General features: G+C 71.6%; 2 protein-coding genes across 2 annotated transcripts; one reads left to right on the forward strand and one right to left on the reverse strand.

Annotated features, from left to right (window-relative positions):
* Positions 1–1715: 1715 nt before the first annotated feature.
* On the reverse strand, positions 1716–5368 carry TARBP2 (TARBP2 subunit of RISC loading complex). The gene is made up of 9 exons (XM_082299140.1): positions 5298–5368; positions 4456–4625; positions 4045–4144; positions 3590–3673; positions 3418–3490; positions 2752–2869; positions 2546–2673; positions 2115–2304; positions 1716–2010 (listed from the first exon to the last, which is right to left on the reverse strand). Exons 1-9 carry the CDS (start codon positions 5348–5350, stop codon positions 1853–1855), a joined length of 1074 nt encoding a protein of 357 aa, XP_082155266.1. The 5' UTR covers positions 5351–5368; the 3' UTR covers positions 1716–1852.
* A 2849-nt stretch (positions 5369–8217) lies between these two features.
* MAP3K12 (mitogen-activated protein kinase kinase kinase 12) lies at positions 8218–13892 on the forward strand (the record flags this gene model as incomplete). Its single annotated transcript, XM_082299079.1, has 13 exons — positions 8218–8545; positions 8814–8997; positions 9397–9588; positions 10147–10305; positions 10563–10721; positions 11027–11135; positions 11317–11426; positions 11624–11740; positions 11960–12097; positions 12487–12925; positions 13155–13225; positions 13330–13582; positions 13800–13892. The coding sequence occupies 13 exons, from the start codon at positions 8218–8220 to the stop codon at positions 13890–13892; spliced, it is 2352 nt and encodes a 783-aa protein (XP_082155205.1).
* Positions 13893–13944: the final 52 nt, after the last annotated feature.

Genomic DNA, 13944 nt, shown 5'->3' on the forward strand with positions numbered 1-13944 from the left:
CACGGACACCCCTGGGTGTCCCCGGGGGTTCACGGGGTGGGTGGCACCGGATGGAGGGTGGCACCGTCTGGACTCGGGACGGCGTGGGACTGTCACCCCTCCCAGGTGGCGCAGCGGGCGAGCTGCTTGTGGGGACACCGCAGTGGCCCTGGGTCACGCACCCTCGGATGCGTTTTTTGGGGCGATTTCCGCTGGTTTGGGGTCGGGGGGAGCCGCGGCCGCGCCGTCGGTGCTGCAGGAGCGCGGAGCGGCCACCGGGCGGCGGCAGCGAGACGCGGCCGAGTGGGGAGGGGGCGCGGGGGTCCCGGGGGACCGAGGAGGGGTCCCTGGCTCAGGGGGTCCCGGGGAGGGGGGCTGGGGCAGGGAAGGGGTGCGGGGCTCGGGAGGTTCTGGGCAGGTCGGGGGGCGGGGAGGGGTCCCGGTCTCGAGGGGCCCTGGTTTCGGGAGGTCCCGGTGCAGGCCGGGGGTCCCGGGGCCGGGCTGGGGATCCCGCTCCGCAGCGGTGCCGGTTGCGGGGCCCGGGTGGGGCGGGGGATGCGGGGCCTTCCCGTCCATCCGTCCGGCCGTCCCCGGGGGCGGCTGTCGCGGCTGCTAAATGTGTTTCATTAACGGCGGCGGGGCCGGGGCTGATCCCGCCGCCCCCCGCTCCCCCGGGACCCCCGGCCCGGCCCGGCCCGGCTATAAGAGGCGGCAGCGGCGGCGGGGCGGGGGCGATGGCGGGGGCGATGGCAGGGCGCCCGGTGCTGCTCCTGCTGCTGCTGCTGGCGGGGACCCCGCGCTCCGCCCGCGCCTGTCCCGGGACCCCCAGCTCGGCCCCGGTGAGCCCCGGCCCGGCCGCGCCGTCGGAACGGGGGGTTCGGTTTGTGGGGAGATGCTCGGGCTTGGGGTCGGGGGGTCGCACTCCGGTCCTCTCCCGCCGTGACCCCCGGTCCTCTCCCGCCTCAGGCCGCCGCCGCCGCTCCGGGGCCGCCCCCCGCCGCCGCCGCCGCCGCCCTGGGAGCGCTGCTCCGGTCCCTGCAGCGCCCCGGCCGCGCCCCCGGGCCCCCCCTGCAGCCGCAGAGGTGAGCGGGGATGGGGGTCCCGGGTGCTGTGGGGGCATTGAGGGATGGGGTCGGGGGGTTTGGGGACACCAGGGGGACACAGGAGATGGGGCGGGACGGGGGTGGTTTGGGGGTGCCTGAGGGAGTGGTCAGTGGTGGGATGGGATCCCCGTTGTCCGTGCGTGTCCCTCAGCCCATTCCATCCCTCCCTGTCTGTCCATTCCCATCCCATCCCACCCATCCCTGTCCATCTCATCTGTCTCCATCCTGTCCCCGCTGGGGATCAACGCTGCCCTGTCCCCCGGCAGGTCGGGCTGGGGGCCGCAGGGGGGGGCCCAGGCCCGGCTCAGCGCCCGCAGCTGGGACCCCCCGGTGGCCCCGTTCTGGACAATGGCGACTCCGCAGCGCTTTGGCCGCCGCCGCTGAGCGTCCGGCCCCGAGCCCGGCCCGGAGCCCATCCCGAGCCTGTCCGTGTGTCCGTCCGTCCCCCAATAAAGTGGTGCCCCCACCCCCAGCCCTTGCTCTGCTTTTGCTCCTGGGTGGGGGGGGATGTGGGTCCTGCCCCTTTTCTGCTCCCCAGACCCCAAGCAGACGCCGACACGGGGAGTACAAACCCCCCCAGATTTATTCCTGGGGGGCCGATGGCACCTGGGGACTCCCCAGCATGGGGGGGCCAGGCCAGAGGGAGACCCGGGGCCCTGAGGTCTGTCTGTCCATCCACCATCCAGGGCAGCCGTGGGTGGGGGCCGTGTCCAGAGGTCCGAGCATTGGTCAGCGAGTCCTGGGGCGCATCCTGGTGCCCGGGCGGGGGGTCACTTGCCCCCGGCCATGATGCGCAGGTACTGCAGGGCGTTGCGGGCGGCCTGGGCGCGGGCGCCGTCGCGGGACGGGGCAGCCCCGTGGCACACCGTGGTCGGCTGCGTGGACAGCTCCACCAGGCACTGGTGCAGCCCGCTGAGGCTCAGGGCATCTGAGGGGCACAGCGGGGTCACCCCCACGCCCCACCGCACCCTGAGGGCGGGTTGGGGATCTGGGGGGTGCCCGGGGTGGGGCTGAGGGGTGCCCGGCGCTCACCAATGTCGAGGTAGCTGATGGCGAAGCTCTGCTCCTCCGAGAGCTCCTGCAGGAGGGCGCAGGCCCCCCCCGGCGCGGGGGCCCCCCCCCGGCTCCGCAGCTGGCCCAGCTTCTCGCCCGCCGAGTTCCGCAGCGAGTCCCAGGTGCAGCCGGGGGCGCGGCCCCGCAGCCCCTCCAGCCGGGGGCACGTCTGGGGAGGGGGCACGGGGCGCTCGGGGTCCTGCCGAGCCCCTGGGGGACCGTCCCGACCCCCCCGAGGCACGGGAATCCCCCCGGGAATATGGGAACAGCAGGACACCCACGGGGCCACGCTCAGCCACTCACGGCCTCAAACCCAGAGGGGGCCCTCCCTACACCCCTGGAGAGGGGCACTCTGGGGTGACTCCGGGGTGGCTTTGGGGTGCCCGTGTCCGCCCCAGTGTCCCCAGTACCATGTTGAACTGGTCCTCCTCGCCCTCGGCCTCGCTGCCGTCCCGCGGCTCCATGGGGACGTTGTGGATCCGCACGAGCATCTTGGCGGCTGCGTTGCGCTTCGCCAGCTTCTTGGAGGTGCCACTGCCTGCGGAGGGGGCTGGGGGTGAGCCGGGACCCCCCAAAACCCCCCCCAGTAGCCCCCGGGGGTCCCTTCCCCCCTCACCGATCTCCACGAATCTCTCCACGCGGCAGGTCATGGTGAACTCCTTGCGGTGCGCCGGCCCCGACTCCTGCGTCACCGTGTACTCGGGCAGGCGCCAGCCCTTCTGCACCACCAGCTCCTGGGCACGGGGACAGGGCCACCCCCGCGCAGGGACAGCCCCACAACAGCCATCAGCGGCCCCACAAGGGGGGTAACGGGCCACAAAATGGAGATAACTGGCCCAAAATGGGCATAACTGGCCCAAGATGGGGATAACCAGCCCCAAAAGGGCCATAACTGTCCCCAAAATAGTGATAACCAGCCCAAAGCAGGAATAACTGTCCCTTAAATGGGGATAACCGGCCCCAAAAGGGGAATAACTGTCCCTAAATGGGGATATTCAGCCCCAAAACGGGTAACGGGCCTGAAATGGGGATAACCATCCTCAAAATGGAGGTAACTGACCCCAAAAGGAGGCAACTGACCCCAAAACAAGAATAACTGTCCCAAAAAGGAGGAAGAGACCCCATAGGCCATTGTCCCCTCCCCCCCAAATAGGTGAGGTCACCTCCCCAAGGGCCATGTCCCCTCCTGGCCAGGTCATCACCCCAAAATGGGAACGGCTCCCAAACCAGGGGAGGGAGGAGGGTTGGTGTTCCCTTGTGTTCCCTCCCTGGGGTCACCCACCTGCAGAGCCCCCACAGGGTTACACTCGGACTGGGGGGGGGACACCGGCGTCTTCATCTCCAGGGGGGGGCCCCTGCGGGGACACAGGGGTTGGGGACACTCCACGGCCCCCCTTGGGGGGCACAGAGGGGCCGAGGGGGATTTGGGGTGGGGACACGGTGGCCCCCCTTACCTGGGCGAGGTGGGGGGCACGGCGGGGGCTGGGGGGGGCGCGGCGGGACCGGGCTCAGCCGGGGGCTCCGGGGGGAAAGGAGAGCTGGGGGGAGGGGGAGGCGTCAACAGCTGAGCACCCCCTCAGGCCTTACGGGGACCCCAGACCCCCCTGGGCACCCACAGACCCCCCCCTGCTACCTTCACCCACCCTGGGCACCCTCAGACCCGCCCTGGATAGCCCCAGACCCCTTGGGTACCCCCAGCCCCCCCCAGGCACCTCCAAACCCACCTGAGCTCACCAGACCCCCCCCCCCCCGCCAAATCCCACGGGATCACCAAGCCCCCTTTGGGTATCCCCAAACTCCTCTGAATGCCCCCCTCCCCTCCCAAACCTGAGTGTCCCCCACTCCTGGGTACCCCCAGCCCGCCCAGCACCCCCCCAGATGCTCTCGGTGCCCCCCCCCAGCCCCCCACCTGTGCTCCAGGGGCTCCAGCATGGCACCCCCCCCTCTGAGCAGCCGCAGGGCCACCTCGGCCGCCTTGTGCTTCGCCGCCTTCTTGCTGGGACCCTGCCCTGGGGGACACCAGGGGGTCAGGAGACACCCAGGGGACACCCTGGGGACCCCTCCCCACCACCCACCTCCCACAGGCCCCAGGGACCCCCAGCAGCATCCAGGATTTTGGGGATCCCCCTCTGTGCCCCCCTCCTGCAGCATGGGGGGGACCCTTGGGGGTGACAAGGGGTTCCCAGCGTGGGGACGGGGCTTCGGGGTCCCACCGGTGCAGCCGATGTCCCCAAGGGGACACGGGGCACACGGGTGGCCCAGGCTGGTTGTGGGGGTTCCCCAAGGGGACGAGGGGTCCCCGGGGGCTCTGGGGTCCCACCGGTGCAGCTGATGTCCCCGAGGGTGACGCGGAAGGTGAAGTTGGGCTGGTGGGCCTGGCCCTCGGCCTTGAGCAGGTCGTAGCCGGGGGTCCGTCCTAAGCGTGTCCCATACTCCTGCAGGAGGCTGATGGGCGTCTTCCCGGGGCTGGCGGCCACCATCTGCTCCAGGCTGGGGACACGGGGACACGGCTGTCACCAACCCCGGCTCAGAGAGGACATGGCAACAGGGGTGGCACTGCCACGTACTGCAGGGACATGGGGACAGGGCTGCCATCTGCTCCAGGCTGCGGACAGGACTGTCCCCAGGGCTCAGAGGGGACACAGGGACACGGGTGGCAGTGCCACAGGGCATTAGGACAGGAGGATGGAGGTGGCACCACTGGGGACACAGGGACATGGGGACGGGGTGGCACTGCCATGGAGTGTGGGAACACAGGGTGGCATTGGTGTGTAACGTGGTGACACGGGGACAGGGATGGAGTCCCCGCACCGCGTGGGGACAGCGGTGGCAGTGCCACACAGCGTGGGGACCCGGGGACAGCGGTGGCAGTGCCACTTGGGGACACGAGTGGCGCCACCGGGGATACGGACACAGGGATGCCACCGCCGCACCCCACAGGGACACCCCTGTCCCCCCTCCCCCGCCGCCACACGGGGACAACCCCGCGTCCCCCCCGCCCCCTCCCCCGCCCCCCGCGCCGAGGCCCGGCCTAGGCCGCCCCCTCCCCCTGCCCACCGCCGCCGCGGCACGGGGGGGGGGGGGCTGTGGCGGTGCCAGGGGAGCCCCGGGGAGCCCCGGGCGGTGCCGGGGGGTGCCGGGGGGCGCCGGGGGTCCCGGTACCTGGGGAAGGCGCCGCCGCTCCGCCGGGCCCCGCCCGCCCCCTCCTCGCTCATCCCCGCCGCTCCGGCCGCCGCCCGCGCCGCCAGGGGGCGCGCGGCATCACGGGAGCGCCGCGCCGCGCGGCGGGTTCCGGGACGTGTAGTCCGCCGAGCGCCGCCCGCAGCGCGCGCAGCCGCCGTTACGTGCCCCCGGCGGACTACGCTTCCCACAAACCCCCGCGCGGAAGGGGGGGGCGGGAGCGTGGAGGAGGCGGGAAGCGGAGTCACGTGGTGCTGGAGGGGCGAGGGGGGCCCTGCCTCAGTTTCCCCCGATGGAGGGTTAGGGGACAATGGGGACAATGGGGACAATGGGGACAATGGGGACAATGGGGACGGGGCAGAGGTGGCACTGGTCAGAGTGGGAGCGCTGGGATCACACCGGGAGCACTGGGGACAGAGGGACACCTGTACTGGGAGCGCTGGGCTGAGACTGGGAGCGCTGGGATGTATGGGACACCCGCACTGGGATTGCACTGGGATTGCACTGGGAGCACTGCAGACAGCGGGACACCCATACTGGGAGCAGTGGGATCGCACCGGTGCCCCGTGTGCTGCTCGGCCGGGCGGTGCCGGCGGGGTCATGGGGGCACCGGTAGGGCCGGTCCTGGAGGTGCCGGTGCTGGTGCCGGGTGGTCCCGGTCCGGTGCCGATCCGGGAAGGGGTCCCGGTGCTGGTGCCGGAGGGGCTCCGGTGCCTGTGCCGGTCTCTCCAGTACCGGGGGTGGTCCCAGTGCAGGATCGGGATCCCGGTACGGAACCGGGGGGGTCCCGGTGCCTGTGCCGGCCTCTCCCGGTGCCAGAGGGGTCCCGGTGCCGTATCGGGGTCCCGGTGCCGGTGCCGGTCCCTGCCGGTGCCGTGGAGGGGGGGGGGGGGGATCCTGATGCAGTATCGGGGTCCCGGTGCAGTTTCGGGGTCCCGGAGCACTGTCGGGGGGGTTCCGGCTGCCGGTGCCGGTCTCTCCCGGTGCCGAGGAGGGTCCCCATGTAGTATTTGGGTCCCGGTGCTGTTTCGGGGTCCCGGTGCAATTTCAGGGGGGCTCCCGGTGCCGGGGAGGGTCCCCGCACGGTACCGGGGTCCCGGTGCAGTGTCTGGGTTCCGCTGCGGTACCGGGGGGGTCCCGGTGCATTTTCGGGGTCCCGGGGCGCTGTAAGGGGGGGTCCCCGGTGCCGGTCTCTCCCGGTGCCGGGGGAGGGGTTCCGATGCAGTATCTGGGTCCCGGTCCCGGTCTCTCCGGTGCGGGGGTTCTCGGTGCAGTTTCGGGGTCCCGGTGCGGTATCGGGGGGGGGTCCCGGTGCAGTATCGGGGTCCCGGAGCGCTGCCGGGGGGGCTCCCGGTGCCCGTGTCGGTCTCTCCGGTGCGCGGGGCGGGGCCGGGGCGGGGCCGTTCCTGTCGGGCGGGGCCGTTCTCGCCGCTCGCCCCGACCGCGGCCCCGGCCCCGGTACCGGCCCCGCCCGCCGGGCCCAGCCCCACCAGCACCGGCACCGCCGGGACCCCCGGCACCGGAACCCCCCCGGAACCCCCCCGGCATCACCCGCATCCCCGGGCGAGGGCCCCGGAGCCCCGTCAGGTACCGGCACCGGCGCGGGGAGGCCGAGGCGGGGGGGGGGGATGCACCGGGATGGGGATGAGGGCGGGGGCAGGACCGGGGATGCGCCGGGATGGGGAGGGGGTAGCGGGGCTGCGGCGGGGGATGGGGGGGGCTCACGGCCCCCCCCCCCCTCCATCGCCGGGTCCCCCCGAGGCCCGGGGGGCCGCGCCCTCCCCTCCCCCCCCTCGGACGCGGGGTCCCCGCGGGGGGGCGAGGGGGGAGGGGAGGGGACACGAGCGGCCCCTTGAACGCGCGCGGGCACAGCCGTGACCCCCCCGGCCCCCCCCCCGCAGCCGTGCCCGCGCCCCGGGCACGCGCTCGTGACCTCTTGCACACGCGCGTGCAAGCGGCGGCAGGTGCGTGTGGCGTGTCCGTGCGCGTGTCCGTGCGCGTGTCCGTGCGCGTGTCCGTGTGTCCCCCCCCCCCCCCAGTGTGTCCCTGTGTCCCCCCCATGTGTGCGACACCCCCCCCCCCTTTGCACGCGCGCGCCCCTCCCGTGGGTGCGGACCCCCCCCCTTTGCACGCGCGTGTGCCCCCCCCCCCCCCGCGCCTCTGCACCTCCCTCCCCCCGTCACGCAACGTCCCCCGCACCCTCCCTATGTCGCGACAGGGCGCCTTGTCCCGACATGACGCGCCGGCGGGGGCGCTGTGTCGCCCCCGCTCCCCTCCTCCAGCACTGCGCTGTCGCGACATGGGGCCCGCGCTGTCGCATGTCGCAAATGTCACCTCCGTCCCCCCTTTGTCCCAAGCCCCCCCCGGGTCGCTGCTCCCCCGCTCCTGCCTCAGTTTCCCTGGGGGAGGGGAGGGGGGGGGAGTCTCCATCCCTTACCGGGATGACGTCACCGTGTGACGTGATGTCACCACGGGGGGACACACGCGACACCTGGAGGGGCGGGTCGTGCCCCCCTCCCCCGCGGGTCCCTCGGGGTGACGTTAAGCCCCTCCCCCGCCCCCCCCGTGACTCACCCCCCCCAATTTTAGTGATGACATCATCGCCGGGCGCGCTGTTGCCATGGTGACTATCCCCCCCCCCCCGGGGACCCCTCGTGCCTCAGTTTACCCTGACACGTTTGCGCGTGGCCGTGCGGGGCCTGGCACACGCGCAGGAGGGATTTCCACACTCGTGGGCACTCTGGGGGCACCCGGGGGGAGGGGGCGAGGGTGCGGGGGGGGCTCACCCGTGTGCAAAGGGGTCACAGCCGTGTCCGGGGGTGCCCGAGGGTGCTGGGGGTCACCCCCAAGTCCGGGGGTGCCCGAGGGCCCCGCTGACCGCTCGCCCCGCAGAGCTGTGGCCATGGCCTGCCTGCACGAGACCCGCACGCCGTCCCCCTCGCTGGCGCTGCCGTCGGACGGGACCCCCGAGCAGGAGCTGACCCCCACCCAGTGCGTCCTGCGCGATGTCCTGCCCGCCCCCAGCGCCCCCCCCGAGGCCTGGCCCCGCCGGGGGGGGGCCCGGCCCCCAGAGCTCGGCCCCGAGGCCGCGGGGCCGCTGGCAGCCGATGCCGCCCACCTGCGCTGCCAGGCCGGGGGGGGGTTCCTGGAGGGGCTCTTCGGGTGCCTGAAGCCCGTGTGGACCATGATTGGCAAAGCCTACGCGGCCGAGCACAAACATCCCCCCGAGGGTGAGCGGGGGTCGGGGAGAGGGGGAAACAGGGGGCGAGTGGGGCAGAGAATGGGCTGAAGGGGGCAGGGAATGGGGTGAGGGGGTAAAGAAGGGGGTGAAGGGCAAAGGAGGGGGCAAGGGAGCAAAAGGGAGTGAAGGGGGCAAAGGGCGATGCTTGTGGGTTTGTGGGTGTAGCAGGGGTACCATGGGGATGGGGGTGCTGGGGGTGTTCTGGGGGTGCTGGGGTTGCTGGGGGGTGCCGGTGCCATGTCCATGGGTGCCCGCAGACCCCTGGGAGGTGCCGTTCGAGGAGATCCTGGACCTGCAGTGGGTGGGCAGCGGGGCGCAGGGCGCCGTGTTCCTGGGCCGCTTCCACGGCGAGGAGGTGGCCGTGAAGAAGGTGCGGGACCTCAAGGAGACCGACATCAAACACCTGCGCAAGCTCAAGCACCCCAACATCATCACCTTCAAGTGAGCAGGGGGCTGCTGGCACCGGCGGGGGCACAGGGACACCGCGGGCACAGGGACGCCGCGGGCATGGGGCATGGACACGGTGTGGGGCACGGAACATGCTAGAACATGGACATGGCAGGGGGCATGGACGATGCTAGAACATGGATGGGGGCATGGAGCATGCTGGAACATGGACACAGCATGGGCATGGACACAGCATGGGCCTGGCATGGGCACGGACACAGCATGGGCATGGACACGCCACGGGCATGGTGACCCCCAGCATGGCACGGACCAAGGTGGGCAGGACACAGCGAGGACTCCGGGCATGGACACGCCGAGGGCTCGGGGCACCCTGGGGGTGTCCTGGAGGCAGCGATGGCCCCGGCGGGCGCTGAGGTGCCGCTGTGCCCGCAGGGGCGTGTGCACCCAGGCCCCCTGTTACTGCATCATCATGGAGTTCTGCGCCCAGGGGCAGCTCTACGAGGTGCTGCGCGCCGGCCGCAAGGTCACCCCCTCGCTGCTGGTCGACTGGTCCATGGGCATCGCCGGCGGCATGAACTACCTGCACCTGCACAAGATCATCCACCGGGACCTCAAGTCGCCCAAGTGAGCCGGGGACGGGGCTCGGAGCACCCCTTGGTGCCCCCGGGCGTGGGGATGTGCATGGGGTGGGTGCCTGAGCGCGGCGGTGCCGTGCCAGGACGGTGGCGTGTCCTCGGTGGTGCCGTGCCCCTGCCGGTGCTGTGCCCGTGGTGCTGTCTGTGAGTTGTGTGACCGTGGCAGTGCCACACCTGGTGGCTTCATGCCCGTGGCAGTGCCGTGCTCGTGGTGGTGGCCGAGCTGTGCACGTGGTCCCCTCAACAGGACCACACTCATGGCATTGCATGTCCGTGGCAGGGCCATGCCCATGTTGGTGTCCCACGCCGGTGCCGTGTCCATGTCAGTGTTGTCCCCTGCCCTGTGTGGTGTTGTCCCATGTGGGTGACACGTCCGTGTCAGTGCCCTGTCCGTGTGGCTGTTGTCCCCTGCCCTGTCCGTGTCCACGTTGTCCCCACCGGTGCCGTGCTGTGACCCGATGGTGCTCGCAGCAGTTGCATGCCCGTGGCGGTGCCGTGCCCGTGCCGGTGGCGTGTCATTGGCGTGGCGCTGAGCGCGTGTCCCCAGCATGCTCATCACCTACGACGATGTGGTGAAGATCTCGGACTTCGGCACCTCCAAGGAACTCATCGACAAGAGCACCAAGATGTCCTTTGCCGGCACCGTGGCCTGGATGGCCCCCGAGGTCATCCGCAACGAGCCTGTGTCTGAGAAGGTGGACATCTGGTGAGGCCACAGGGACATCGGGGACGTCGGGGACACTGGGCAGCTGTGGTGGCACTGCAGACCCAGCAGCAGCAGGCTATGGGGACAGGAGACGTTGTGGGGACACCAGGGATACTGGGAGTGACATTGGGACTGGGGGACATCAGGGACCACAGGAGCGGGGGACACTGGGGACACCGGAGCGGGGAGGGTGAGGGGACAGCAGGAGGCCACAGGGGTGCCCCGCCGTGGGTGATGGGGGCTGCGGGTGCCCGTAGGTCCTTCGGGGTGGTGCTGTGGGAGCTGCTGACGGGCGAGATCCCCTACAAGGACGTGGACTCGTCGGCCATAATCTGGGGCGTGGGCAGCAACAGCCTCCACCTGCCCGTCCCCTCCAGCTGCCCCGACGGCTTCAAGGTGCTGCTGCGCCAGTGCTGGTGAGTGCCCGCGGGGACACCCCAAGGGACACCTTGGGGACACACTGTGGGCACCCGCGGCACGCGGGACCCCACCATGGAGGGTGCTGTGGGACCAGCACGAGGGACCTCCCCCTGTGGGCAGGGCAGGGGGGACCCCTGGTTGTAGCGGTGCCCCCCGTGTGTCCTGTGCACCCTTCTCTGGCCTGGTCCCCAAAGCCCTCAGGACCCCCCAGCACTCCCAGACCCCTCCAGCACCCCCAGGACTCCCCCAACCCCTCCCAGTTCCCCCCAGCCTGCCCTCAGTGCTGTGTCCTTTCTCCCAGGAACAGCAAACCCCGGAACCGGCCGTCCTTCCGCCAGATCCTGCTGCACCTCGACATCGCCTCGGCCGATGTACTCTCCACCCCCCAGGAGACCTACTTCAAATCCCAGGTACCCAGATCCCAGCACCCCAGGATCCCATTTTTCCAGCACCACAGGGCCCCAGCACCCAGTGCCTGCAGTGGGCAGTAGCCCAGTGCCCAGTACCGCTGGTGCCCTGGATGCCCAGGCTGACCATTGCCTGTGCTGGCCGGAGCCCGGTGGCAGTGACAGCGCTGTCCCTGTGCCGCAGGCCGAGTGGCGAGAGGAGGTGAAGCTGCACTTCGAGAAGATCAAGTCGGAGGGGACGTGTCTGCACCGGCTGGAGGAGGAGCTGATCAACCGCCGGCGCGAGGAGCTGCGGTGGGGCCCTGCTGGGGGGCACTGGGAGCACTGGGAAGGGACAGGGGGAACCAGGGGAGAGGGCACCAGGGGGTGGTGGGGCACAGGGAGGGTCTCTGTCCCTGGTGCGGGGCCGTGGGTGCCTGTCCCTGTTCCTGGCGGGTGCCGTGGGTGTCCCCGGGCTCCGTGTTCGACGCCACGTGTGTCGCCGTCGCCAGGCACGCACTGGACATCCGGGAGCACTACGAGCGGAAGCTGGAGCGCGCCAACAACCTCTACATGGAGCTCAGCGCGCTCATGCTGCAGCTGGAGCTCAAGGAGAAGGAGCTGCTCAGGTGGGTGGGCAGCACCCCCAAGTAACACCCCCAAAAGCACCCAGACGGCACCCCCAGCACCCTGTGTGCCCATCCCATGGCCACCCCTGGCCATGGCCAGCCCTTTGTCCACCCCATGGTCATCCCTTACCCCGTGGCCACTCCCCCCCGGCCATGGGCACCCGCCAGGCCCCGCTTGGCACGGGCAGGGTGCGGGTGCCCACGCGTGGCCCGTGGCAGGCGGGAGCAGGCGCTGGAGAAGCGCTACCCCGGGCTCTTCAAGCCGCGGGTGCCGCGGGGGCTCCTGCACGGCAACGCTGTCGAGACCCTCATCAAGAAACGCAACGTCCCCCAGAAGCTCTCGCCCCATGGCAAGCGGTGAGCGGGGGCTGGGGTCCCTCGGGGGGGTCACCTTGGGGCGTTTGGGGTGGGGCACATGGGGGGAAAATGGGGGTGCTGGTGATTTGGGTTGCGGGGGGGGCACGGATGTGGGGGTCCAGCACGGTGGGGCGGTCTGGGGACCTGAATTTGGGGTCCTTTAGAGCCCTGGGGGCATCTGGGTTCCTGGGGGCGGGGAGAAAATATCTGGGTGTGCAGATGTTTGGGGACCTCGGGGTGGGAGTCCGGGGTCCTTTGTGGGAATTTTGGGGCTGCAGACACCGGTGTCCCTTGGAGGGGGGGGTGGTTCTTTGGGGCCGTGGATATTCCAGGGGTCCCGGTGCCTGGATCCCCACCCACAGCCCTTCCCCGTGTCCCTCCGTGTCCAGCCCCGACATCCTGAAGCCGGAGGTGCTGCTGCCCAAGCTGGACGCGGCCATGGCGCAGGTGGCCCTGCCGGGGTGTCCCAAGGGCCCCCCGTCCCCCGGGCGCAGCCGCCGGGCCAAGGGCCGCCACCGCAAAGCGGGACCCCGGGGGGGCTGCGGGGAGCCGGGACCCGAGGCCGGAACCCCCCGGGGTCCCCCTGCCACCGCCGCCAGCCCCGACATCCTCGGGGGCACCCTGGAGGCCGCGGGTGCCCCCCCGGCCACGGTACCTGATGCGGGACCCGAGGGGGCAACGGGCACCCAAGGGTCCCCCCCGCCGCAGCCCCCCGCTCCCGGGGAGCCTGAACGGGAGAGCGGGGCCGGCCGGGGGGGGAAAGGGGGGGCCGGGCAGCACCTCACCCCCGCGGCTCTGCTGTACCGGGCGGCCGTCACCCGCGGGCAGGTGAGACCCCCAGACCCCCGGCGCCTTTTGGGGGGGGGGTGGCGAGGACACGGGGAGACCCCAGGGCCGCCCAGAAGTGGGAGAGGGGATGGATTCCTTCCGGGGAGGGGTTTGGGGAGGGGGCTCAGGACTCCTGGGTCCCTCGCGGGGTGGGGGGGCGGGTCAGGACCGAGGGTCCCTCGCAAGGGGCATCAGGAGGACCCCAACACCCCCTGCCCTCTACCCCCAGAAACGGGGGGTCTCGTCGGAGGAGGAGGAGGGTGAAGTGGACAGCGAGGTGGAGCTGCCGCTGCGGCAGAGGTGGGTACTGACCCCTCCATGGGTGCCTGGGGACACCTGGGAGGGGTCCAGGTGTGCTCGGACCCCCGTGTCCTCACCCCCTGCCCCCCTTGCCCCCTGCCCAGGTGGCCCCCGGGGATGAGCAAGCGCCAGTCGCTGTCGACCTTCAGCTCGGAGAACTTCTCGGACGGGGACGGCGACGAGGGCCACACGAGCGAGCCGTCGCACAGTGCCACCCCCGACGTGGGCAGCACCAACACGGACGAGCGTCCCGATGACCGCTCCGAGGACCTGCTGTCCCAGGGCTCTGAGATCCCGCTGGACGCGGCCCCGCCCGAGGGGCCCGGCCGCCGGCACGGGGGACTCAGCCCCACCAAGGTGATGCCCCCACCCAGGGGCAGTCACTGCAGGGTGGGGGTCCCCATGTGCCCCCAGCTTGGGCTGGCAAAGGAAAGGGGGTCCCCAAGGATATCCCAGGGATGCTCACGGTGGGGTGGGGGTCTCTGATGGGGTTGGCCAAGGGAAGGGGGTCGCCAGGTCGCCCCAGATTAAGGGTGGCAGGGGATGTTTCACCCCCATTTGTGTTCCCCCCCAGGTCTCCGAGGACTCGGACTGTGACAGTGCAGAGCTCGACCACTCAGGCAGCGGCGAGGGGCCCCCCCGGCCCACAGCCCCCCCGGGCCTGTGACCTGTGTGCCCCCCACACCCCCCCTGCACCCCCTCACTTGTACAGCCCCAAA

This window comes from Coloeus monedula (assembly GCF_965178545.1).
Source record: "Coloeus monedula genome assembly, chromosome: 30".
Classification (NCBI taxonomy): domain Eukaryota; kingdom Metazoa; phylum Chordata; class Aves; order Passeriformes; family Corvidae; genus Coloeus; species Coloeus monedula.

What these genes read in the sequence shown, in the direction of transcription:
- TARBP2 (XM_082299140.1), bottom strand. Translation starts at nt 5,350, where the DNA reads ATGAGCGAGGAGGGGGCGGGCGGGGCCCGGCGGAGCGGCGGCGCCTTC. An exon ending in AGCGGCGGCGCCTTCCCCAG is followed by an intron (nt 4,626 to 5,297) that starts GTACCGGGACCC and finishes CCGTGTCCCCAG; the next exon opens with CCTGGAGCAGATGGTGGCCG. An exon ending in GGAGAGATTCGTGGAGATCG is followed by an intron (nt 2,674 to 2,751) that starts GTGAGGGGGGAA and finishes CCCCCTCCGCAG; the next exon opens with GCAGTGGCACCTCCAAGAAG.